A 26231-nucleotide genomic window follows, 5' to 3' on the forward strand; every position below is an offset into this window, starting at 1 on the left:
TTTTATTATATGATTTGTTATATGTTTTCCTTTCTTTTTGAATGTAATTTCTTCCTCAAATGAAGATATGTAGAGCGTAATTTACAATCTTCATCTTATAGGAATTGCAGCTAAAAAAAAGATTGTAATTTTACACAGAAAATAAAAGCTCGGAAAAAACGTTGATTAAATTGTACAAAAATTAATTAATCGAAAGTTGTATTACGTACATTGAAATATTTTATTTTGTATCTTTACAGACAATGTGTCCAGTTTGCTTAGATCGTTTAAAGAATATGATATTTTTGTGTGGCCACGGCACCTGTCAAATGTGCGGAGACCGGATGTCGGAGTGTCCAATATGCCGGAAGGCGGTAGACAAACGAATTTTGCTCTATTAAATCTAGAAAACTGATTATCATTCGGAGCTAGAGTTTCATTTAGATATATAATAATGAATGATAATAGTAGGAATAATTAAATATTGCATCTATTATCTGATTCAAATTTTGAAAGTATAGATACGTTTTATTTTCGATACTTTCAACCTCCACAAGACTGTAACATAAATTAAGATTTTGTTAAAACTATCAAAGTATATTTATACATATACTGCCCATTCACCAAATAAATTTATATTAATTAATTCTAATAGTTTTTATACTCCTATTTTAAAATTTTAGGAAACATTTATACGAATTAATATGTATAAAATATTTCTATTTAATTTCATTACATCTATCGTACATAAGTATAATACCATAATGAAGACATAAACAGGCTATTCAGTGCAATCCGTTCCACGATTATTCTTATTTTGAATAAGTATTTCCTAAATATATTCAAGCATATCAAACGTATATATGCTTAAAAATTTCCCAATCTTTTAAATAAATGCTATGAAAGATATGTACAAATCAGAGGAAACCGAATGCAATATTTACTTATTCCTTCTTTTTTTAATCTGTTAACGGGCTCCGTATAATTTGTCCATAATATTATTACTTCAGCATATTTTCACGATATAAATATAATCGGGCAATTAAATATAAACACACATTAGGCTGAGTCATGAAAATGAATTATAAGAATTATAGCAAAATGTCAAGCAAGTTAATCGTATCTATGATGAAATATTGAGATCGTATCTATTTATGAATAGTGCTTTGTCCTTATTCATTTCTTCAAAATTACCAAGTTTGATTCAGTAATGTAAGTTAATAAGTAAACTATTGTTTTCTAGTAATTGTTATTAGTCGAAAACTCTATTAATCAATATTTTTAAACATTTATAATGTTTCCATTTTACGCTGATATATAGTCTATACGCACAATAATTCTTCAAAGACATTCGTTACTTAACGTTACTTCAAATGTACAATTAAACGTAGTACTTATAGTGTCGAAAGCCAGCAAACACCTTTTACAAAGCTTTTGCTTTCCTCGATTAGGAGCAATAACGAGTGGGATAAGAAAATTCGTACTTTAGAAAGTAACAGATACCCGCAAATTCTGCATTTCTTTTTTATTTTGCTGTTTTCCTTCCCGCAATTATACAACAATAACGCGTCTTGTATACAGTAATTTATAGATACAATATTTTTTTAACTGCTTTTTTTGTTACTTTATCATTTCTACTACACTTTATTAGATGTAATTTGTACTTACTAGTATATCTCCATGATTATAGATTTTGCATTCTATAACAAAAATTTTATTCCGCTTTTGTAATAATTATCGAAAGGATATAAATTTTTAAGACTTTCTAGTTTTTCTTGTCCCGCAAATAACTTGCATGAATTTCTTGTAAATACTTCGCCATTTCCTGTCCTCAATCTTATTGCCAATACTGTCACATTTGCTCTCCCTTCTTGAAACTGTATAAAGTATCTTATTATTAGAAGTTTCAATATTCCCAATAATAATGGATACTGCCAATTACTTTTATAAATCATGAAACGTTTAATTTATCATTAAATATCTAATTAGTTATAAAAATATTAGGAAAATAATTATCATTATCATTGTAATTCAAAGTTTCCCTTATTTCCGTAATTTATATACATGTATTAAAGGCAATGAAAAGATTACGCAGTTTAATAAAATTAATCTAATTGACAGTAATTTGCATAAACATTAATAATAATAACTATCTATATTTTAGAAAACTATATAATAACTTATTCAATTTACTTCCCTTTTTCTAGTGAGCAAAGAGGGGAAGCAAAGTTTTGAAAAGGTAATAAATATGAATATTTGTTGGCTTATAAATAATCTTTACAAGACTTTGCATCTTCTTTCTTAGTATCACCGTTCGTAGAAAAATGTAAAAAAAAATAATGCTCATTGATTATACATCCTGAAAAGGATATTTATAATGAAATAGAAACAAAATTTAGCTTCGTATTTGAATCGAACTAATCGGCATAAATTTTCTACTTGTAAAATTAGTAATTGATATTTATATCATTTTGTATCTTTTTCCTTTTCGAAAAATATTCATTCTTATAATAATTTTTTGCTTTGTGAATTTTCGAGAAATTATGGTAGGAATAATCAATAATTGTTAATTGCACTAACAAATATCTTCCTTTATTTAAATTCTGGCTATATAGGTATGACCATACTTACGTTTTGTGATGCAAGAATTCGGTAAAAGAATTATGGTCAGGTAATACAAAATCTTTTAGTATGTCACAACAAATAAAATATGCAATCTATGATTATCCTTGATATCGCATAATGTCAAAATTAATATTATGAAAACATTATTTTTTTATACATAATGTTAACATCAAAATTTTCATTTTTATAATTTTTGGAAAATATTTTTGTAGTAATATAATGTAATTTGAATATATTAAACGAATATAATAAATTCGAATATTTCATTTAAGTATTTGAGATAAAAAGAATATTTCACATGTTTGAAATAAATTTAATAAATATTAAGCAATGGTCTTTATAAATATGGTCTTACCTATAAATTAATCTTCATTGTGAATATTACGATACTATATAGTGCTTTTAACTATTACCCCTTGCTCTTCCATTTACAATATCTTTTTAGAAGTTTTTGAAAGGCAATTATTATATGCGTTTAGAATAGGAAATTTATTGACTAAATTTAAAATAAGTAGACCAATAAACAAGTATTAGACATTAATATTTAATTTAAGACTCCATTTTCTACAACCCTAGATCATGCATAATTTACCTTGAATCCAATAAAATAAAAAATATTTAACACTATTATATATATTGAAATAATCAGAAACATTATAAAACATTTACATACATACCCTTTTATCATTTTAAGAGATCTGATTTATTAATGGAGTATAAAATTGGATAAACAAATGAAAAATGTAATAGGTATTCAACAAAATTTTTGATTAGTGAATAATTAAGTTTTGTAACGTCTTCTACTGTAATTTTTATTGTAAGTTATTTGTTAACATGGAGTCTTAAAGAAGATACAAAATGTGAATGGGCAACATGTAGTTTTAAAGAAGATACAAAATGTGAATGGGCAACATGTAGTTTTTGTACCATTCCTGTTACATAATATTTCTGTAAAAGGATACATTTTACCTAAGAATATTATATATAATAAACAACATTAAAAATGATGTATGACATTACAATGGGATTATAAAATTTTCTTATGAAGTCTGAGTAAAAAATCAATTGTAACAATTTTTTCATTTTCAAAATGATAAAAATATTCGGAATTTCATCCCTTGGGTTACTTAATCGTTGATCCTATTGTATTGTCTATCTCTTTGACGTTTGCAAAGGAAAAAACATTGTAACAGAAACATCGTAAAAAAAATGTTACGATGATTAGAAATACTATCTTAATACTTGTATTATTCTATTACGTTATACATATAACCGTCTCAATTGTATTCAGTAAAATTATAACAATAAATACATTTGTTCAACCTAATAAAGAACGATAGTATGTCAAATAATCTTGTTTATTGCGCACGTATTAATAAGTTAAAATAGCTTAATTCTGATATGTATCTATTAAGTAAAATTTTATATAGAGGATAAATAATAGAAAATTATAGAATGCAATTAACATTTTATTAATTTAATAGAACTTTCTATTTCTCACTGAAAACATCAAAATATAGATATCCTTCCGTGTCATTAAAATCATTAAATATTTAGTACCAAACATAGAAATATCAAATGAATTTAAAATAAGTAATTAAGATTTTAAAGATACAAATATTTTTAACTCTTTTAAATTACAAAAAATTGATTGCGGTATATTGCTGTAATAACAGTAACCTCTATGTTTATGAAAAATTATTTATTTTTGATCAGGAATTTTAATTACTTCATATACAGAAAAGCCACATTAATAACTGAATTTACAGATTCTTCTCTTTTACATAAAATTCTTTTAAAAGTTGACAAAGAAGTTTCACTCGCCTTGTAACCGCACACTCCAAAATTCATACCACGAATTATCTTCAAACCAAAGACAAGCCCGTGTCCTTGGTTAAGAAATCTCTTTTAAATCTAACATTCATATAAAATATTATCTCACACATTCGTATGGCTTCATTTACGTTACAGTAACGACACTTTATAAATTAGATCCAATACAAGAGAAAATTATTCAGTCAACTTTTATCAACGAGAACAATATTGTATAAATAGAATTATTTATTTATTAGGAAATGAAATGAAAGCATTGAAGAGCAGTAAAAAAATCCTTACATCCTTCATGGATGATTATTAAATAATTTACTATAACGAGCTGTAGGGACATGTGCGTAAGCATAATTGAATGTATTACTATATTAAATATTTAATTACGTTAATTTAATAACTCTCTAGCTGTAATTTTGTATTGTTACTGACAGCCAGATATAACAAACAAAATTATTGATAAGTTGTGTGACATTTCGTTATTTTCTGTTTCTCAGTAACATACTCGTTTCTGAATCAAATTCAACTGTTCTTATACATTAATCCCAATTCTTTGCGACCCATTCAAGTGTAACTAAAATTTGTATTGCACATTCATAACAAACAATTAGTACTACGTCAAAAATCTTAATACCAAAAGAACCATAACACTAGGAATGTGCAAACATTATAATTATAAATAAAAAATGTGCAATCTACAACCTAAAGAAAATTATAACTTTAAAAGGCTAAAAAAAAAAAATTATTTTAGATTATACAATTGTGCTTCATTTTATAAATTGATACAATATTTTATAACAAAATTTCATAAAATATTAATACATTGTTATATATGTATATATTTCTATTTAAATAAATTCAACTGAATATTTGTGCTTTGCACAATATGATTAGTTGTTAATTAAAAATTTCTTGTAAGTATTTTATAACTATGACAAGTTATTAAAAGTTCTGAGTATTTTTTAAAATAACTGTATTAAATTAATAAATGACAAAAATCTTAAATCATAATAAATGACATAAAATATAATAAATACAAATAAAATCTTTTTAGATCATTATAAATTACCAAATTAGTACATGTATTACAATATTATTAATACAAATATGATAAAAATAATTTCTGTATCAGTTTCAAACATTACAAATAAAGATAAAGATCACACAAATATATTTTATATTTAGTGTCATTCAATTATCCTCAAAATGTTATTATGGAACTGATATTTATGATTTACAATTCAATACTTAACTCCCAATATGGGTCGCAAAGAAAATATATTTCTTTAACATTCAGATGACGAATTTAAGTTGGGTGGAGAAATTTTTTTCGTTCGAGTAAGTCGATCTAATTCCACTGCTGCATCATTACACATAGTTGCTTTATCTACTGATGCATTATCTGAAATAAACAATAAATCGAAATTTTCAACTTTAAAATGTTATGAAAATTCATAATATACTGCATTCTTATAATGCATTATAAAACTTACCAATTTTTATCGGACTCGTACCTACAGTACCTGGTGATCCAGGGCTTCCAGTCTTTTTGTGAAGAAGAGAATTGAAGAAGTTAGCTAGAACACCTTCCCCAGATTGCGCAGATCCAGTACCTTTGGGATCCAACTTTTTATTTGGTGATGCAACCTGTATAAAAAATATTTAATATTTGCAAAATGGTATTTTCTGTTATATTCATAACAGATCATACCACAAAGATTAGAACATGCTTTTGATCGTCCACTGTAAAAACACATAGTGATCTCATTCACCACATAGTTACTGAACAATGGAATATGTAATTAAAATTTAGTCTGTCAAAGTATGAAATAGTCATGTATACAAATATGCTTTTTCTGTATAGTAAATCTAACAAAATACATATATTAACATTAAATGTTAGTTTAGATTCCAAAATGTAAAAGAACACAATATAGTTTATCAAGATACAATATTATCTTATAATTATATAATGAGAAGCTACTAACCTAAACATAAGAATATATAAACATTAAGCAATGCATGAATTGATCTAATTGATTTAACGTCAATGCAAAAAAAGTGCTTGATGATCCTAATATTAATTTACAAAAAATTGAATAAGAAATGTAAATGCTATGTGTCAGATAATTACACCCAAGAATATAAAAAGCAACACTCGCTCAAACATCAATTAAAGTCAAAATTTTCAGGGTATTACAGTCAGAGTAATTTTAATATGAATAAGCATTATCTGTTAAGAGGTGAGGATATGATGATAACATACATGAATACATGATATATATACATAAATTAGCCACAACATTGTTATTCAATGCTGAATGATTATTAACTGCATGTAACATGACAAGCATGCTCCAATTATAAATGGTATAACCTGAATAACTGGTCCAGTGCTTGCCTGATTCCTGGTTGTTGGAGATCGTGTTGGATCTTTTATACCTAATAATGCGGCTTGTTGTTTCGCTAAGAAAGCTTGTTCTTCTTCTGCCTGTACTTCTACTTCTCTAGCTACACACTAATTAGTAAAATAATATTTTAGTCCTTAATATTAAAAACGTAATTTATCTGTACACACACATACTTTTCTGTTTGTTGATGGTTGTGCAATAACATCTCTATAGTAATCATCTGGTTTCATTGATTGCAAATTTTCATGAAGAATACTAATCTTTTTCATATTATCCCAACCAGCAGGACTGTAAACAAGAACATCTTTAAAATATTAAAAATATATACAAATATTTACTCAATTAAAATTACATACATGAGAACTGCATCTTTTTCGACGACTAAAGCAGGTGTTCTAAATGGTAAAGAATAAATTCTATGTGTAAGATATTTATAAAGCAAATCACAGTTTTTATCTTCCTTTGCTGATGTGTAGAATAATCCTGCACCATATTGCAAACAAAATCGTCTTATCCACTGTTGTATAAAATCAAAATGTTCGTCCCTATAAAAAATTAAAATTATTGAACTAATAAAGTAATTTATTACCACCAATTATATCTTTTTTTAGTGGTAATTATATTATGAACTTACTTATAATCATGTTCTTTCTCAAGAGTAGACATATAATCAGTTTTGGTAATAACAACAACAACATCTAGGCCTAAATTTGTTGTAAGTACTCCTTCTGGTAGTGGTAAATTATCCATTGTATCGTCATCTAAGTTACGACTAGTTCGCCTTAAAGGACTACCAGGATCTAATTCATCCCCAGGTTCTGTATAATCTTGCCACTTTTTCACATCTAAGCACACAAAAAATGATTTGAAAATTTGAAAAATGATATAATTAATACATCTTTTATTATTAAATGAACACATGTAACAATGCGAAATACATACTATGAAAGAAGTAATTTAAAAATATGACTTACTAAATTGCCTGCATCGTTGCCAAGTATCATTATCTAAAGGTAATTTGTCAATATGATCTCCCAAAAGTGCAGCCCAGGATTGAAGTTGATCGAGGATAGCCCATGGAGTTGTCATTGCAGCAACTAACATAACAAGTGTATGTGGAAATCTTTCTGCATTTAATGCAAATCTTAAAAGATTTGCATGACCAGGATCACCATCTAATACCCATACAGATAATCTTGTTTGATCTGAGTAAAAAATTTAAATAATAAAACTTCATTACTCTTCACCTGTTATAATTAGAAACATTATCAATTTTTAATTGATATTACCATCTCTATAATCATCTCTGACATCAATATATGCAAACTCTAAACCAGAACCTTTCTTTGGATCTTCTACACCTTGTAATTTAGCAATGAGTGTTGTTTTTCCACTTTCATTATCACCTATAAATGAAATTATTTCTTGCTACAATGTACATGGGTAATCTAAATACTTAGTGAACAGCTTTATTATATAACATATATGTCATAAACATCTATATTATTATCATTGAATATGTAAAATTAATTTTAAAAATCTTAACAAAAGACAATAAACAAATTACAAGTCAAATAAAAAATCAAACAAATAGGTAACCATATGTTACAGGCAACGTTAAAACAAAATTACATGTATAAACATTATATTTGACACTCATTATAATACATAACATTTATGCATGACACATGCACATATCTTCAGAATCTTGCATTAATTAAGGAAAGTAATTACTCAAACTTACCTAAGACAAGAATATTCTTGTTTGAGGGTAGTTTGTTACTGCTACTATTTTGTACCTCAGCCAAAATAGAGGACCTGTATAAAAGGAGACAATTAAAAATAAAGTAAATTATTAAAAATGACTAATTCTCTGGCTTCTAATGTGTGGCACGCAAGACGAACGTCAAAATATTTATACGTCGCAATTGCCTACTGCAATATGTATACTTTATATTAAAAAAAATTTCGAAAGCAAACTTTTCATACATACCATAAGTTGTCTTTATTTTCTGGATCTTCTTTTTTCTTCGATTGAAACCCATTGCTCTGCAACATCATATCAATTGCCGTCGCTGCCATTATCCATTTGACAGAAATGAAATCTGCTATCGATTGTACGCAAACTGCGGGTGCGGCTCGCAGTTAACTTCGTTCAGAACGGAATCTTAAAAGTTCTAATGTACGTGTAAGCTTATACATGTTCATTTTCTGTACTTTAAATTTCATGTTTAATTGTTATTCGATATTTTATTTTTGATAATACGTCTTTTATTATATATATACGTATTATTATAAGTATCTAACAACATTTTTCTATTAATATATAAATTACGTACACATTGAAAATTACACTTTACTTATGCAAAAAATTTAACGTTAATGGATAATTGGTCTTACTGTTTATTCCAAATTAATATTTAATGAATCATGAATGTATAATACACAGGAACATACAATGTATATATGTAGTATACTTAAATATATATGAAATAAGATAATATAAAATTAAGCAAAATAGTCATATCATATTTGACATAACATATTTAACAAATTTTAAAATGTTTATAATTATACCGTTTTAATATTTTTTCTTTAGGTAAATATATAAGTATTTTATATAATATCTGTATTTCAAAAAAACATTTTCTTTTATCATTCACTCTTTTGATTATAATGTTGGTAACACTTCAAATAAACCGTTATTTGTTATGTACTTTTTTGATTATAATGTTGGTAACACATGATATAAATCGATGTACGTTGTGGACTCATGGTATAAGCATATACGTACTCAGTGAACGTAAGTAAAGTGATAAAGAATTCAATATAAATTAGTATAAAATAAGAAGAAAGGAAGATGATAGGTATTTTAAATGAATCCGATAGTGAAGATGAATTACCCCCTGGATGGGAAGAAATGACAACTCCTAATGGAAATGTCTACTATGTAAAGTAAATAATAGTATTCGTTATATATTATTATTGTTATTATTATGATATAAATTATAGATATTAATAAAACCTACTATTACATCCAGTACTTAAGACTTAGTATAAAATTATCTATCTATAATACATCTGTAAAATGTAATTTTGTAAATCTCAATACTATTTTATTTTTAGTCATTGTACAAAGGGCACACAATGGACACACCCTAGAACTGGTCGAACAAAGACTGTTGCGGGAGGTACAATATTACTATATAAATTTTTATATATGTATAATTTAAATTTTTAATTAATCATTTATGTCATAGTACATATTAATTTATAATATTTAAATATTTACATCTATGTACTTTTTGAACTTGATGATAAATAATTATGCAGTTATTAACAAATTTCAAACATTAACTGTTATGAATAAAATTTGATAATGTTATTTATCAATAAGAACTGCCACCTGGATGGGAAAAACGTGTGTCAGAAGATGGTCAAGTCTTATTTGTTGATCATATGAATCATACAACAACATATACTGACCCTCGGCTTGCATTTGCTACAGAATGTAGAGAATCATCACAGCCTATAAGACAACGTTTTGATAGTACTAGCACAGCATTATCTGTTTTACATGGTCGAGACTTAAGGGGCAAAATTGCTATAGTTACAGGTGCCAATACTGGAATAGGTATATATGTTACATACATTTCATATTATTCAGATCAGTTGTAATCAACAATAATTCTACTTTTATAGACAATTTAGTATGTTATTTTTCTCTACCTAATTATATTTTTTAAGGATTTGAAACAGCTAGATCATTAGCTCTACATGGATGTAAAGTTATCCTAGCCTGTAGAGATCTAGAAAAAGGTGCAGAAGCAGTACGAAGAATACAAAGCGAAAAAGAAGGTGTTATGTGTGAAACATTACATTTGGATTTGTCATCATTATGTAGTGTTAATAAAGCAGCTGACGAATTTCAGCAAAAATATAGGTATGCTTAGATGGGTAAAACTATCATTAATAGCAATATATTTTCATAACAAATTTGCCACATTTACATTACATTATTTATCACTGTTACATTTTTAGGACTTTAAATATCCTTATTTTAAATGCTGGTGTCTTTGCAATTCCGTATGAACTTACACAAGATGGTTTTGAAACAACATTTCAAGTAAATCATCTTTCTCAATTTTACTTTACTCTTTTATTAAAAGGACCATTACAAAATTGTCATAATTCCAGAGTAGTGATAGTTACAAGTGAATCACACAGGTATTTAAAACATTTTAATAAATATAATATTGCATATATTATATAATAACAAATTTCTTCTTTTTCTGTAATGAAAATTCACATATGATATCTTATTTTTACCAATAGATTTGCAAATTTAAAAAAAGTAGAAGACTTTCATCGATTAACTTTATCTCCTCCACCATATAAATATTGGTTTATGGAATCATATAATAATTCAAAGCTATGTAATATCTTGTTTGCACAAGAATTAGCAAAACGATGGCCTTTTGTAAATGTCTTTTGTTGTCATCCTGGTAATATGGTTTCTTCTTCATTATGTCGTTATTCATGGATATTCCGATTAACGTTTGCGCTAGCACGACCTTTTGCAAAATCACTGGTAAGATAATCAGTTATTTAAAACAGAATACTTGAGAAAACGTAATTACAATTTTTTTCAAATCACACAGCAACAAGCTGCTAGTACATCAGTTTACTGCGCAAGTGCACCAGAATTGGAAGGGATAACTGGATGTTATTTCAGTAATTGTTATCGTTGTGATCCATCAAAAACTGCATTAAACCCTCAACTAGCAGAAAGATTATGGTTTGTTAGTGAAAAAATGTATACTAGTTGTATGAAAAACAAGAAACTTCGAGAAAAATTTCAGTTAAAATGAAAAATATTATTACAAAGTATTGTTTTAAATGAACAGAAAACATGAATTCAAAGAATATTTTAATCGATAAAAGATTTTTAATAGATTTAATATACTAATAAGAAATTTATATCTATTTTCATCACAAATCATATATTCAATAAATTTGATTTTATATCTTTTATACTTTAATACATTTTTTCTAAATTCTAGTTATGGTCGTATATGAAGCTATTTATGTATTGGGTTGCTTGGAAAGTTCCTTCTAATTTAAAAAAAAAAATTCAAATGTGGCACATTTAAATTTCGATATACATTTATTGAATTATATAGCTGCCATTTTGTTCCACAATCATCTTCCATCTTTCAATCAACTTGAATATTCCATCCTTCCAGAACTTCTTAGGTTTTTCAACAAAAAACTTTGCAATATGATTTTTCAGATTGACCAAAGAGTTAAAGTTTTTGCCATTAAGGGAATTTTGTAATGATCTGTGCAGTGTCTGCTGAATACGGTAAGTGAGATAGCACATCCCAACCAAGCTTCAATAGCTTTTGTCAAATAGTCAAAGACACATAAGGCCGTGCATTGTCTCGATGAGACACCTTTCCGATTCGCTAGTTCTGGGCATTTTTGTTCAATTGCTGTCTGTAATTTGTTTACTTACAATTAATACTTTTCCAAATTTATCATCTGGTTGTTTGGAAAAGCTCATACAGAATTTCTTTCCAGTCCCACCAAACACAGAGCATAAGTTTATTAGGTTGAGAACCAGCTTTTAGAGTGGTTAAAGGTGATTCATTCCGCTTTTTCCAGGATCTTTTCCGCTCGACATTATTATGAATAGTGCATTTTTCATCTCCTGTCACTACTTGCTCTAAAAATGGTGTTTCTCGTTGCGTTTATAAAGCTAATCGTAAATGGAAATACGATCAATCAAATCTTTTTCTGTTAAATTGTGGGGAACCTATACGTTAAAATGGTTTATATAACCAAGCTTCACAAAATATTCGTGAATAGTAGATTTTGGTATATTTAATGTTTCTGCTAATTCACATGTATAATGTAGGTTATTCTCGACTAGTGTTTTGATCTGATGTTCATCAATGGTGGAGACTCTACCCGGGCATTCTTGACCTTCAAGATTTAAATCAGTTTTAAATCTAGCAAATCACTACCGCACAGTTCTTTCTGATATAACACCGTTACCATAAACAGCGCATATCTTGTTTGCTACTTGTGTGACATTTTTACCCTTCCATATTTAAGAGCATATAAAACTAACAAAAGTTAATATATTCCAACCAAAGACTTTTCTAAAGATGCCTGAAATATCATCTTTTAGAATATGGACACATGTCATTTATTTTAAATTATTCTGATATATTCAAACCTGTTGTAATGTCACCTACCGAAAGCAGCACAAACTTTCCAGACAACTCAATACATTACAAACATATATCTATGTATATTGAGATTGTATTCAACTATTGTTTTTTGTTAAATTAAAAAAAATGGACATCTTTCTTGGAATGTTTACAAATTAATTTTAAGGAATTTAGTTGATGTGTAAGAAAAAAGCTTTTTTCCTAAACTTTTAGAAGATTTCATATTTTAAAATTAAATTAGTATGATATATGTAAAAATAAAAAATTATACAAACTTTTTTTCAGTAATATTTATTTTATCAAATTTCTAATAAAATTAAAAAATAAAAAGAATATTTTTCGTTCTTAAAATATTCATGTAAAATTCAAGTACGTAACAAAATATTTTATTCAGTAACAAAGAAAAAAAGCTGTGCTCATGTTTTTTCAAACAAATTGGCAACATATGTGAAAACAACAGAAATTCATATATACAAACATATAAAAATGACTCGTTAAATACTTCTGATTTGTATGAAACGTAAAAATTAAAAAATTAAGTAGTGAAATTATACATTATCTTTTGGGATCGTTATGCACAATTACGTACACAGATTTTTAGAATCTACTATTGGAAATATATTTGGCAGAGATATAACTTGCAGAGAACCAATTCATCGATGCGATGATTATCAACCACGTGTGTTAGTAGAATTTGGAAGAACTGGCATAAAAGTATGTATTTAAATAATAATTCCTATAATGCAATTTATTATAACTATTGAAGTATCAATTAACGAATTACAAAATACTTAATTTTGAAAGAAGAAAAAATTCTAAACTCATTGTAGTTTGTATTATATATAACAACATATAACACAGAAAAAAATAAAATTTATACAACATTCCGATTTTCTTTTTTTTAAACTGTTAGGAATATTTATAATTGACAGCATAAACAAAGCCTTGAAACATCATGTCAATTTTGTGTGAAGTAATGTAAGTACAAAATGTACAAAGATTTTTGATTTTAGTGATTAAGTCTTACGTCGTTTTTGCATAAATTTTGGTTAAAGTCGAATATAAATTTGGTAAGTATATACACATACACCTTATACATATATTGTAATGGAATTATATTTTTAGGAACATATTTGTACTTTTAAAATATCTATAGAATATTTAAAATTAATATTTTTGCATTTATTTTACTTAAGTTTAAATATAAATATTAAAAATTGATAATATTTATTTATTTCACTTTACTAAGAGCAATATTAATAATGAATATTTTAAATACTTATTTTTTCAGTAGAAAAGGAGTTTCATTACTTAAATAAATTTTAATTACATTATTCGATGGTAATAAAATTTGAACAGGGTAAATATTTAACAATATGTACATATGTTTTCATCATTTTTGTTTTCTTTTAAATATTTCATAATTTTGCGTCTTCTGAAAGTAACGTTAGATGTCGCATCCTTCGTCTTTGGCCTGTGGAACTAATTTTCTACAGTGCCAAATTATAATTCGTTCATAATTTTGATAATGCTCGAATATCTTTATAAATTATTTCAAACATTCTAACATAGTTTATAAGGAATTACGTGTTCTTAAGAAAATTATCATTAAATCGCATTTTAAAATGTATCGAATAATGGTAATTATAAACATAACGTTTTCGCTATCGTTTATTTTAATTTTATGATTTCTCTTTCATTTCATTTTATTTTATATTTTCTGTTACATTTATTAAATTAAATAAATACTAGAATGTAAAGAAATTTTTAATATAGCTTCTTAATTACTATTAAACATTGTATATTTCTAATAAATGCAAACAGTTTCTCAAAAGTAATTTAAATATTATTACTAATATGAAAAACAGAAATCAAATATATATTTACATGAAGTTGTTCAAGAAATTCTTGATGCCGTGTGGGCTGTGTGCTGCAGTACCAGCAATGAAACCTCCAACTTCTCCTGAAGATGCTACACCATGTAGTAATGAAACACAAGGAAAGAAATTAATAAAACCATCAGAATTACCCATTTATTCTATTGATGATGGGTATTCTAAGCAGATGCCATGGTAAAGCGCAAGTAATTTCATATTGATAACATTATTTTTATCCCTGTTTCTTAAAAGACTTATGAAAATGTGATTTATCTATAATATAGATTCATTATTTAAAAAAATTTTTTAGGAAGTAAAATCTATAAGAAAACATTGTACTATATTATGAAGATAATCAATCCATTATGATTAATTTTTTATAGCATAGAATATCCTTCTATTGTGGAAGAAAATATTAGAAAAGTACGTCAAACAGTGAGGGAGATAAAAGTTACATTAGACAAGGTTTCCCATGATGTTTCAAGTACCTTTGAAAATCTTAAATGTATGCATTTATGTGTAGTACAAAGTTTAGAAATACATTCATATGGAACATGTTATAGCATGCAAATCTATTAATATTAATAAAATGTAATATTATTTCAGTTGCAGTTGATTACCTCCAAGATGAAGCCAATATTATGCCACGAATAGGAGCTGTTGGTATTGGTGGTTTATCAGGATTAATATTCAGTCTCAGAGGAGGCTTATTAAAAAGATTGTTTTATACAACTACAGGTGCTAGTATTGTTGGATGTATTTGTTTCCCCAAAGAAGCAAAACAAGCATTAAACACAGTAGAACACTATGGAAATATTAGTTACAATTTCATTTATGGTGGTATGTATATTACTTTATACTTTTATTGCTCTACACAACTGTTAATATGATCTTAAATCTATTTATTTATTTTATGTATTAATCATACAAATGGCAAGCAATATGAACTCTTTCACACATAATATTGTTTATTATTAATACTAAAATGATGTTTCTATTTTAAAATTGAATTTAGGACATTTTTTATATTAAAGTCTTTAAATTGTTAACAAATTTATTCATTTGTAAAAAAATACAGAAATGGATATAAAAAAAGTGTTGTAAATGTATCTTATGTAATACATTATGTGCTTATAATATAAAAGTATAGTATAAATTTCTATGCTGCATTAAAAATTTCAGTGAAACCAGGGGATAACAAAAAGGAAATTTCAGTAAATGAATTTCCATTATTGAAAAGTGTGCTTGAATCAGAATATTTTCGTATGATAGCTCGACTTTTTGAAAAAGAAACGAGCGATACAACTGTATCAACCAATACAACTGAAAAAGTGGAGGTAGGATGCAACAACAAAATTATTTTATTGCATCATTCCTCCTGTACCTTACACAATAATAATGTTAATATGGTTTGCCATTGTACAGTACAGTGTATTCTATAACATATTTAACTTTATATGAATATAATCTCCAAAATTGAATATTACAAAAATTTAGAGGAACATGAAATTTATATTATAGATGTTTAATAATAATAGATTTTTCATAACAGTAAAACATTACATTTTTTAACATTAAAATTGATTTTTTACAAAAATTTTTGTCTTAGTCTTTGGAAGATCTGAAGGAGATAATTTAACAGAAGCTCATTACGTCTCATTTCATCACAATAAAGGAGATTCAAATTCTCATGAATTAGTAACAGTAAAAGAAACTTCTCCCATAAAAGTACAAAATTCAAAGAAATCAAAATCTCTGATTAAGTAGATGTATAATCACATAGGTAGTCTGCCTATTGTCATCCTTATTTACTTTTATAAATATTTCCTTTACCTGATTAAATAAACATTTCCTTTTATCACCAGACATTCAATAATTCACATTCAAATGTTATGTTAAGATGTAATTATTATTTTTTTGTATTTTAGCTAAATACAAAGAAGTGAAGAATTCAGAGAAGAAAGAGTAATGAATTAACAACATTAGTTAATGAATATTTAATAATTCAATGTAATGTAAAAATTATGTAAAGTTTTAATATCTGTAAATAAAAATCATGAAAAGTAATTTCAATTCGTTATTAAAAAATCCAATGCAAGACTATAAAAGATTATGATTTATGTTTCAATTGTTTGTTACATTATCTATTTGTTATTCTAAAGTTATGTAGACTAAAAGTAATAAATACTTCATATTGAATATTTATGTGTAGAAGCATAGTAAAATTTTTAAAATAGTTGACATATTTTTGTTTACAATTTCAAATAATCTCATAAAAAGATTCAAATGTAAATATATTTGAAATATATAGTGCATGTTGACTCAGATAAGTATAATCAACACCAAATTTTTCGGCTCCTAGGTAAAATTTTTCTACTACTAATCTCTTTGAAACGAAATTAAGAAATAAAATTTCTTAATCAGCAAGGCGAGTTCTTAAACTATTCAGGAATTAAATTAAAACTCTAACTGTCAGAAATCACCGCTAATATTATTATTATTATTATATAATATTATCACCGTAATATTATTTCAATTTCCTTCGTAAATAATTAATTACACGCAATTAGTGCAAAGTTCCCTATTTGGATATAATTATTTAATTTGAATATAAAAATTTAATTTCTTGATAGTTATTGACTTACCAGGCAGATGGTACTACCAATACGGCTCCGCGTTTATTGTGCATTGTAATAATAATCACGTGCTATACTGAAGTTTGTAATCATAATACATTATTACACATATTTTCATTGAAATATAATCTGAACTATAAAAATAACAATTGTATCTTATATTTTGTATATTTGATTTAAAAAGGAAAAACAAAGATGAGTGCTAACAAAGCAAAATTATCAAAAAGTATTTTAGAAATGAAAGTAAGTTAACAAAATTGTATAAAATTGTGTATAATTTTATATTTTAATGAATATTATTTATTTATTAGTTTATGAAACGGACGAAAGAAAAAGTAGAGAAGCAGCAATTTCATGAAGAAGGTGAAGAATATTTTGGAAATGAACTGACAAAACGTATGAAGAAAGATTCGTAAGTTTCTTTCAATTCTTAAACGAATATTTTAACAAGTTTAAACTTAACACATAAGTATTTGGATATCCCTTTATTTTCTTAATAATTATACTTTGTCAATATAAAATATTTATATCACTTAGTAATTGCACAGTAACGACTAACAATTATTATAATAAACGTAATTTTTACATGACAAAATAAAGCAATATGTATATTTATAATCACAGTCTATTTTGAATAAAATGAATATGTATTTCATAAAAAGATTAAAATTATCTGTTTACTTTTTATTTAAGAGAAAGATTTATTATTGAACCTAGTTATATCTTCTGTGAGAAGTTAATCGATGGCAGAGTAAGTTTTCAAGGAATGAATCCTGAAATAGAAAAATTCATGGAAGAGGAACAGAACAATGAACATACGGAGATGGAAGAAAAACAAGAAGTAGATATTTCAGATGAGCAATTGGCAAAAAATTGGAAAAATTATAAGAAAATGGCAAAGATTGAACATAAATATGAAAAATTATTAAAGAAACATAAGGATTATGAACTATCACCAAAGAAAACAAAATTTTTGAAACCACAATATTAATATTTGATAAGAATGATTTATATATGTATATAAATTAATCTTAATAGAAATTTTTATGTAAATATTACTTGTTGAATTGAATACCAGTTTCTAAGGTAATTGTATAATAATATATATAATAATAATAATTGTATATATAATATATAAAATATTTAGGCATTTTATGTAGATTACAATAAACTTTTTATTACTAAGATTTATAAAAAGTTACTAAAATAATTATTCGTGTAACTGATATTAAAAAAATATTTAAATGTAATTTAGCTAAATATATGTTTATGTAAACATACTATAAAAAATACTTTGTAATTTCGTATAATATAGTTATATATGTACATATTTTATTAAATTTCAGTATTAAATTATGGATTTTAATTATTTTTATCATGAATTAAATCATCATATTGATCAAGCAAGCTTCCAAAAATTTCTATGGATACATTATCTGTATAGCTTTTTTCTTGTCCTTTTTTCCAAATCAAATCAAAGGTGTTATTGGGGAATTGGATTCCAATAGCTTCAAAAATATTTTTTATTTCTTCCATATTTCGAAGCTATTATTTGAAATACAATTAACAAAACATGTATATTTATATTATAAAATTAAAATTTTGTCAAATACTATATAAATTATTTTCAAACATACTCTAGATAGATCTGTTGGGGTAAGACCATATTTTGTAAAAATATTTGGAAGTATAAGACTGTAAGCAGTACATCTATCCAAATCTACATAAGAAATTCCTGCTGTTGGAATATCTGTAAAAATAATAAGATATTGTTGATGTAATGATTTAATGCTTATAATATTTTTAATATTATTTTATCTACATTTGAAATATATCTTTTTTAACTTGAAGAGTTAATATAACAATTTATTGAAGAAGACAAAAATAAAAATACATCTTTCTGAAGAATGTTATTTTTATTTCTTTCAAAAATAAAATTTTGTCCATCTTTATATATCTTTTATTTCATCTAAAATATATAAAGAACATACTAACTTGTAATATCTATGCTTTCTATATTTCCTATTGTAGTATTGTATGTAGTACTGTAATGTTGACATTCTGAAGGAATCTCTGAAAAAATGATGCAATATTAGACACTAATGTTAAATATTCTAATTTAGAAAAATGATATGTTATTAAAAAAGTATTCTAATATGTGTATTTTAACATATTATTTATGTATATACCACGTAAAAATTAAAATTTATGAAACAAATAAACGGAAGAATTAAAAGTTCTAAAAAATACATTACTTTCTATCTTTGGTAATGTAGGAAAGTCATATTTCCAGTTTAAAAGATTTAATAACTCTTCATACTTTACATTCTCTTCCTTACGTATTTGAAGAAGATCTAATATAGGTGTTAGAAATGTCTTATTTATATATATTTTGTATTTAGCTAAGATAGAAAAGACTTTATCTTCTGATAAAATGTCTGTATAATCCTATGAACATATATAAAATCACTTTAATTAACATAAAACTTGTCTTCAAATTTTATACAGATAGCAAAATGAAATAAGATTAATCTAATACTTTATCAAGGGATAATAAATCTTCATAAATATCTAAAAATGGAATTTCTGGAACATGTTTCTTCAATTTCAGACGTAAACTATTTATATATTGTAAATAGTTCTGTTGCACTACTACTTCATTATTTATAGGACAATCACTTAAAATGTTTAACATTTCAGATATTCCTTTTTTTTCATATACTTTATCATCAATTATATTCATGATATCTCTAAAACATTCAAATAATTGGAACATTAAAAATGAAGAACTATTTTCTATTTTTCTCTAAAATTAACATGATGTTTCTTTCATTTAACATAAAGGTATTAATCATAATTTATATTACTTTTGTCTTAAATAAAAATTTCGTTTCTTCTACTTTTTCTTATCATAATTATAATATGATTTTCCAGTAATAATATAATTGATAGCTTCACTATATCTAGTTACAATGATATTTATTACTACCATTGTAACTAGTTATAGTGAAGCTATTACTCTTACTTTACTTTACCAATATGAGAATGTGAATGATCAGGATCTGCAATAATCCATGTTAGGAGTCTTTTTAGACGTTCACCTTTGGTATTAGCATTCCATAATTTTCCAAAACATGAATTTTGATCAAATGGTTTCTTATATCTGAAAATTTAATGTAAAGTTGTGTAGTATGTAAGTTAATAATTGCCATTTGATAGATTTCATTATTTCATACTGTCTTTTAACTTGTTCTGCAGGTAAATAACTGTTATGACTTTTTTTATACATTTCAAAAATATTTTGTTCTGGAATATCACTTTCTATTATTTCTTGTTTAACAAGTTCACCCATAGTTTCTCCTAATTAGTAGAAAATATTTGATGAAAATATTTCATAAACTTTATTCAATTACAAAATTTAGCAAATACTCAAAATCGTATGTATTATATTGCAGTTATATTTTTTCAATATAAATATACTAATTGGTGATATTTTATACCAGACTTAAGCTTTTTCCCAAAAGTTACTTCCATTGGTTTCATACCCACTGGTAGATTTGAAATTTGGTAACGTGTTTTACCAACTTCTTTGTTCCAATAGCTATTCATTACAGTATTTCTTAATTCAGAAATAATTGTTTGAAATGGTGTTTCTTCATCTGGTTGTAAACATTCTTTTACCTTGAATAATTTGTAAGATATATTAAATATTACTTTTATATTTACTACACAACAATGCTTTTTACTATTATTAATTAATCAAACTTCATTTATAAGAAGAAGTTACAAATATTAAAAACATATAATTCTGGAAATTATATAATTATATATAGTAAATTATAATAAATATAAATTATGATAAAAAAGATTTTGTTATAGTAGATTTCAGTCTTACATCAATTATTCGTTTAGAATTATGTATATTGCTTATGATCGGTGGTAACTTTTGTGTATGTCTTTCATTATGAACAAATATATTCCTCAAAGCTTCAATTTTATCTTCTAAAGAATATTCTGTAAAACATTCTTTAATGCTAGATGTTGAGGTTTTCTATAAATAACAAATCATAAGATACATATATACATAAACATTTAATAAAACAATATTCTGTTATTTTATTTTTAAAATAACGCATTAATGTTTTATAAATTTACCACGTAAAAAATTGATTGTGAAAACATTTTTTAATCTCGAATCTGTATTTTATTAATTTTACGTTCATGCTTCTAAACCTATATCGAATAAAATATTTACCTAAAAAATAGTTATAATTTACTAATAAAACACAATCTTACGAAGTTTTTGCTGTAAGCATTTTCATCTTCATGGACTAAACCCAAAAACTGATTTCTTGAATTTATAGTACATTTACATTTTTCCATCTTAAAATAAAATATTAAGTAAAAGAAACATGAAGTACAATATTATCAATTGCAGTTGAACTATCGAATTTTCTTAATCAATATCTATGTAGAAGCAAATTTAACAAAAGAAATAAAATATGAAAGTTGTACTATATATTATCATTTTTCTTATATTTCATTTTTAATTCGCACCTTTAGAAATAAAAAGAAATAATAGAAATATATACATAATTAAAATTTAATTTCATATCTCTATCAATATTATTTCTGTATATAAAATGCTCTGCTCATTTCTGATATTTATGAGGGAAATAATTAAAATTATTATTTCATCATTTAATGTCATATAAATATAATTTTTATTTATTACATAACAATTACTTAATGTTAATAACTTTTCGTGAGATGTTAAAGTAGATACGATTGCGATTTTAATCTTTTTTCAAATTATTTCATTGTGGTAAGTATGTTAAATTTTAATGCCATAATTCTAATATTGTTTTATTTATTAGATTTCAGTAATACGTGTCTCTTTCTTATAATGCTGAATTTTAATTATTAAATTTTATACATATTGAAATTTCGCAATCGATTAGAATTGATTTTTGACGAACTTAGCATTTGATTGATGTCGTATACTGTCATTGTATAGTGTAAATCTACTGTACGTTTATATTATTGTAGTAACTAGCAGACAAATTATAATAATACATAATATAATAAGTGTAGACATATGTAATAATAATGACAGCAGCTAAGCAAAATATAAAACGATCTAAATGGGCTTTGGATTTCGCTCACAAGTTGGTAACTTTATCATTCAAGTTATATTTTCAATGTACAATGTAGTTTGTTTTGATATGATAACTTTCTGAAATCATTTTTTAACTTATATACATCTATATAATCTATATAATCTTATAAATTAAACTGTAAAAATTAAATATGTTAATAAAAATTGTGGTTTTTCCAATAGTTTTAGATAATTAAATGATTTAAAAATGTAGAGGTTAGAATACAGTACTTTATTTAGTACACACTCATTGTACTAATATCGTCTTATTAAACAATTCAAGCATTAGAATATTTATTATAGATATTAATTAAAATGAACGTTAAACTATGCCAATGATGATTTTCATTTATATATTTATTGCCTATTTTATATTAATGTAGATATAATTTTTGTATTTGTCAGAGAATTAATTTTTGAGCAGAATGATGTAACTGAATATGCGTTTTTTGTAGGAATAAACAAGAAAAAAATGTGGATATTGCTTCACCACCAGGTTATACACCTGCTGTTGCTTTATTTCATGCCGTCGATTCAATTAGAGAATCTGATTCTAATCATTTGATAATTAAGAAATCATGGGATTTAGCCCTAGGTCCTCTTAAACAAGTTCCAATGAATTTATTTATAATGTATATGGCGGGTAATTCCATATCAATATTTCCTATTATGATGGTTGGTATGTTAATAATTAGACCAGTGAAAGCATTATTTACTCTTCAACAAAGTAAGTATATCAAGTTATGTTTACATACATATATTTTATAATAAATAAAAAATGAGTATCATATACATTCAAATATATATAATACAGACTAAACCTATTAAAGGTTTTAACAAAAATTAATTTGAAGTGCTTAAACAAAAATATCTATATAGAACTGAAATATTCTATACATTTAAATACTTCATATAGAGCAATCATAGTTTAATTAAAATAAATGTAATCAAGTAAATTAAAATAAATTGTTACAACCAGTTATGCTCATCATAAAAATAATTGTTTTTAGCATTTAAAGTAATAGAAGGAACTCATGCTTTTGGACAGAAGTTTGTGTACTTTCTGGGACAATTGGTAAATATTGCGTTAGCATTATACAAATGTCAATCGATGGGATTACTTCCAACACATGCATCTGATTGGTTAGCATTTGTAGAACCACAAGCACGGTTAGAATATTCTAGTGGTGGATTTATATATGTATGACGTAAGATATAATTATTTAAAGATGTAATATGTACATTTAAAGTAAATAATTGCTGTAAATTTAGGTACATTTTACTTTATGTGTAAATTATAAATTCACTCATTACATAAAATGTTTTATTAAAATCAAACCAAATCAAATTGTGTTACATGTTTATATATATAAACGTATATGTACAATAAACTGGATTAAAACGTATTCCACAAATGTAATAGTATTATTAGATAAATCATTATTAATTATTTTTTTTTATATTCATCTGCAATTTCCTTTATTCGTTCTATTATCTTAGTAGGCTCATCTACACGAGGTATCTGTAATAAATCAACATTTATATGTATTAAATATGAGTTTTACTATACGACGGAAAAGGATACATTAAATTATATTAAGTTAAAGTATATTAAGAAATGACAATTTTAAAACATACCTCATAGTTTTGACTTATATATATACCAGCATAAATCCCAATGCTTAAGGTTATCTAAAAAAGATATTAGTGTACATATTTCTATTCAATAATACCACTATTTGCAAAATAGACATTTAGATGTACCAAAAATTTAAACATTTTCAATTAATTATTGCTTTTCACTTTTTAGTTAACTTTTAAAATCAAAATAAGTTTTATATGAAGACAAGGTTTCTTCCTTTCTTCAAGGTGCTCTTATAAACGTTTTGTACAATAATGCAATTTATGCAGAATCACTCATTTACAATAAAATTCTTATGCTTTGATTACGTTTATATTTACTGTGGGTAACAACAGGTTATCTACAAAAGTTAAAAGTTTATACTCTTATCCAGTAATTAATTTTTATAACACTTTTTATATTAAGCTTTTTTAAAATTTTTCTAAAATCAAACAGCTTTGCTGAAATTCCTCAAATCTATGTAGTTAAATATAATGCATATTGTAAAAGCAACACTTTCGTTGTATTGCACGGTATATATACATATTTATATATGCATATATATATATATATGTATGTTGTACTTCCCTCTCGATCGATACCGTAAGCGGGAATATTTGAATTACTGTAATAATTGACTATTGTTTTCGAAACATTAATGTTTTAATTAGTAAAACTGTTGTAACAATTATATATAATATATTTATATTATAAGTTATTTAGATTATTTAGATTAAATAAATGGCAACAAATGTAAAATACATATATTTTTACTACAATATATACATATAGTATGTACTTCGAAAATATTAATAGTATTATACTCACTTAAAAATTTTATATATTAACTAAAAATATATTGTGCTAAAATAAAAGATGTCTATTTCTTGTAATTCGTAGTGGAGACGTATATAATTGAAAGTTAAATTAAGTTATATTATTTTGAAGTTATAAATATATTATTGAAGTGTTACGTGTATCTATGTAGTTTGAGAGTAAAAAAAATGTAGAATGGTTGTAAGATATTCACTTTGTTTCATGAATGAATAACATCTTATTAACACTTACAATTAGGCAGGAACACATTAATGTACCGGAAATAATTGTAAGAGAAAGCAGGACAGATCTAAGATTTCAAATATAATATGTACATGTATATACACTTCGTCTTAAGTGAGTCCAGGTAGATATCTAGGTCATTTTTTATATTTTTTAATTTTAACCGATGTAGTAGTAACAATTCCTTAGAAATTTAATGTTTGTTTCGGTAGAACTGTTTTATCTAATAAATACAAATTGTAATGTGGCAGATATTAACCCAAAGCACATTGCCCGTCGTAAAATGGTATTTGGTATTTAGAAATGAAATTGATAAATGAAAACCAAATTCATTTAGAAATGAATTTGGTATTTAGAATTTAAAATGGTATTTAGAAGACCAAAAACTTGATGTTACAAAGTGATTTACTGATTCTTGGAATTTAACTTGGCATTAAAACTGGAATTTAAACAAGTGTCTTAGATCGACGCAGACAAGTATATTAGAACCGGACAGGATAAAAAAAATATGAGTGATTTATATGTGACAGTGATAGAACCCTATATATTTGAATCTAAGCTTCGGACGTATGAAATACACGATAAATATTCAAATAGTTTCTCTGTGTTAAAACATACATATGCTTATGGTATTGAATTAAGTGATGTGCGTGAATATACTGCCTCCAAAGTTTCAGATTGCTTTCGAATATGACCAATCTAATCACGACAATCGTGTCTCATTGCAATCCTAATACAATTTCAAAATATTTTATATAATACAAGCATTATATACACAAAAATTTTCTATGGTAAGTGT

The 26231-nt window shown here is 25.2% G+C and overlaps 7 protein-coding genes across 18 annotated transcripts in view; 5 read left to right on the top strand and 2 right to left on the bottom strand.

The window, feature by feature from the left end:
• The window catches only part of LOC126916985 (E3 ubiquitin-protein ligase MIB1-like), a 266584-nt gene extending 262628 nt beyond the window's left edge, over window positions 1-3956 (top strand). For all 4 annotated transcript variants that reach the window (XM_050723374.1, XM_050723373.1, XM_050723375.1 and 1 more), the window contains one exon: window positions 240-3956. In XM_050723374.1, the coding sequence (XP_050579331.1) occupies window positions 240-380 (141 nt within the window). In that variant the 3' untranslated portion in view covers window positions 381-3956. The remainder of the gene's footprint in view (window positions 1-239) is intronic.
• A 335-nt stretch (window positions 3957-4291) lies between these two features.
• On the bottom strand, window positions 4292-8999 carry LOC126916984 (cytoplasmic dynein 1 light intermediate chain 2). Of its 3 annotated transcripts, none has more exons than XM_050723369.1 (10): window positions 8836-8999; window positions 8587-8660; window positions 8132-8248; window positions 7817-8047; window positions 7477-7687; window positions 7199-7387; window positions 7016-7130; window positions 6809-6949; window positions 5946-6078; window positions 4292-5833 (listed from the first exon to the last, which is right to left on the bottom strand). In XM_050723369.1, exons 1-10 carry the CDS (start codon window positions 8922-8924, stop codon window positions 5718-5720), a joined length of 1416 nt encoding a protein of 471 aa, XP_050579326.1. In that variant the 5' UTR covers window positions 8925-8999; the 3' UTR covers window positions 4292-5717. The 3 variants fall into 3 exon arrangements, with proteins under 3 accessions (XP_050579326.1, XP_050579327.1, XP_050579325.1); XM_050723370.1 differs by having other exon boundaries at window positions 5925-6078; window positions 6833-6949; window positions 8836-8998; XM_050723368.1 differs by having other exon boundaries at window positions 5925-6078; window positions 8836-8998.
• A 565-nt stretch (window positions 9000-9564) lies between these two features.
• Window positions 9565-13313, top strand: LOC126916967 (WW domain-containing oxidoreductase). 4 transcript variants are annotated; one of them, XM_050723331.1, is made up of 8 exons: window positions 9565-9645; window positions 9732-9797; window positions 9969-10033; window positions 10240-10476; window positions 10590-10785; window positions 10884-11069; window positions 11178-11433; window positions 11504-13313. In XM_050723331.1, exons 2-8 carry the CDS (start codon window positions 9763-9765, stop codon window positions 11711-11713), a joined length of 1185 nt encoding a protein of 394 aa, XP_050579288.1. In that variant the 5' UTR covers window positions 9565-9645; window positions 9732-9762; the 3' UTR covers window positions 11714-13313. The 4 variants fall into 4 exon arrangements, with proteins under 4 accessions (XP_050579288.1, XP_050579290.1, XP_050579289.1 ...); XM_050723333.1 differs by lacking the exon at window positions 9732-9797 and having other exon boundaries at window positions 9580-9645; XM_050723332.1 differs by having other exon boundaries at window positions 9583-9797; window positions 10351-10476.
• Window positions 13314-14530: 1217 nt separating this feature from the next.
• LOC126916968 (MICOS complex subunit MIC27) lies at window positions 14531-17025 on the top strand. Of its 2 annotated transcripts, none has more exons than XM_050723335.1 (6): window positions 14531-14721; window positions 14950-15153; window positions 15342-15463; window positions 15565-15798; window positions 16141-16295; window positions 16887-17025. In XM_050723335.1, the coding sequence occupies exons 2-6, from the start codon at window positions 14969-14971 to the stop codon at window positions 16902-16904; spliced, it is 714 nt and encodes a 237-aa protein (XP_050579292.1). In that variant the 5' UTR covers window positions 14531-14721; window positions 14950-14968; the 3' UTR covers window positions 16905-17025. The 2 variants fall into 2 exon arrangements, with proteins under 2 accessions (XP_050579292.1, XP_050579291.1); XM_050723334.1 differs by having other exon boundaries at window positions 14532-14721; window positions 14975-15153.
• A 591-nt stretch (window positions 17026-17616) lies between these two features.
• Window positions 17617-18649, top strand: LOC126916801 (M-phase phosphoprotein 6). Its single transcript, XM_050722972.1, has 3 exons — window positions 17617-17837; window positions 17906-18006; window positions 18288-18649. Exons 1-3 carry the CDS (start codon window positions 17790-17792, stop codon window positions 18583-18585), a joined length of 447 nt encoding a protein of 148 aa, XP_050578929.1. The 5' UTR covers window positions 17617-17789; the 3' UTR covers window positions 18586-18649.
• Window positions 18650-18841: 192 nt separating this feature from the next.
• On the bottom strand, window positions 18842-22092 carry LOC126916799 (EF-hand domain-containing family member B-like). Of its 2 annotated transcripts, none has more exons than XM_050722968.1 (10): window positions 21891-22092; window positions 21490-21645; window positions 21095-21275; window positions 20831-20954; window positions 20620-20757; window positions 20134-20344; window positions 19850-20042; window positions 19590-19667; window positions 19232-19344; window positions 18842-19139 (listed from the first exon to the last, which is right to left on the bottom strand). In XM_050722968.1, the coding sequence occupies exons 1-10, from the start codon at window positions 21975-21977 to the stop codon at window positions 18957-18959; spliced, it is 1464 nt and encodes a 487-aa protein (XP_050578925.1). In that variant the 5' UTR covers window positions 21978-22092; the 3' UTR covers window positions 18842-18956. The 2 variants fall into 2 exon arrangements, with proteins under 2 accessions (XP_050578925.1, XP_050578926.1); XM_050722969.1 differs by having other exon boundaries at window positions 21750-22044.
• A 470-nt stretch (window positions 22093-22562) lies between these two features.
• LOC126916800 (ER membrane protein complex subunit 4) lies at window positions 22563-24158 on the top strand. 2 transcript variants are annotated; one of them, XM_050722970.1, is made up of 3 exons: window positions 22563-22762; window positions 23208-23479; window positions 23763-24158. In XM_050722970.1, the coding sequence occupies exons 1-3, from the start codon at window positions 22704-22706 to the stop codon at window positions 23957-23959; spliced, it is 528 nt and encodes a 175-aa protein (XP_050578927.1). In that variant the 5' UTR covers window positions 22563-22703; the 3' UTR covers window positions 23960-24158. The 2 variants fall into 2 exon arrangements, with proteins under 2 accessions (XP_050578927.1, XP_050578928.1); XM_050722971.1 differs by lacking the exon at window positions 22563-22762 and adding an exon at window positions 23005-23131.
• Window positions 24159-26231: the final 2073 nt, after the last annotated feature.

The sequence above is a fragment of the Bombus affinis genome, chromosome 5 (genome assembly GCF_024516045.1).
Source record: "Bombus affinis isolate iyBomAffi1 chromosome 5, iyBomAffi1.2, whole genome shotgun sequence".
Taxonomy (NCBI): domain Eukaryota; kingdom Metazoa; phylum Arthropoda; class Insecta; order Hymenoptera; family Apidae; genus Bombus; species Bombus affinis.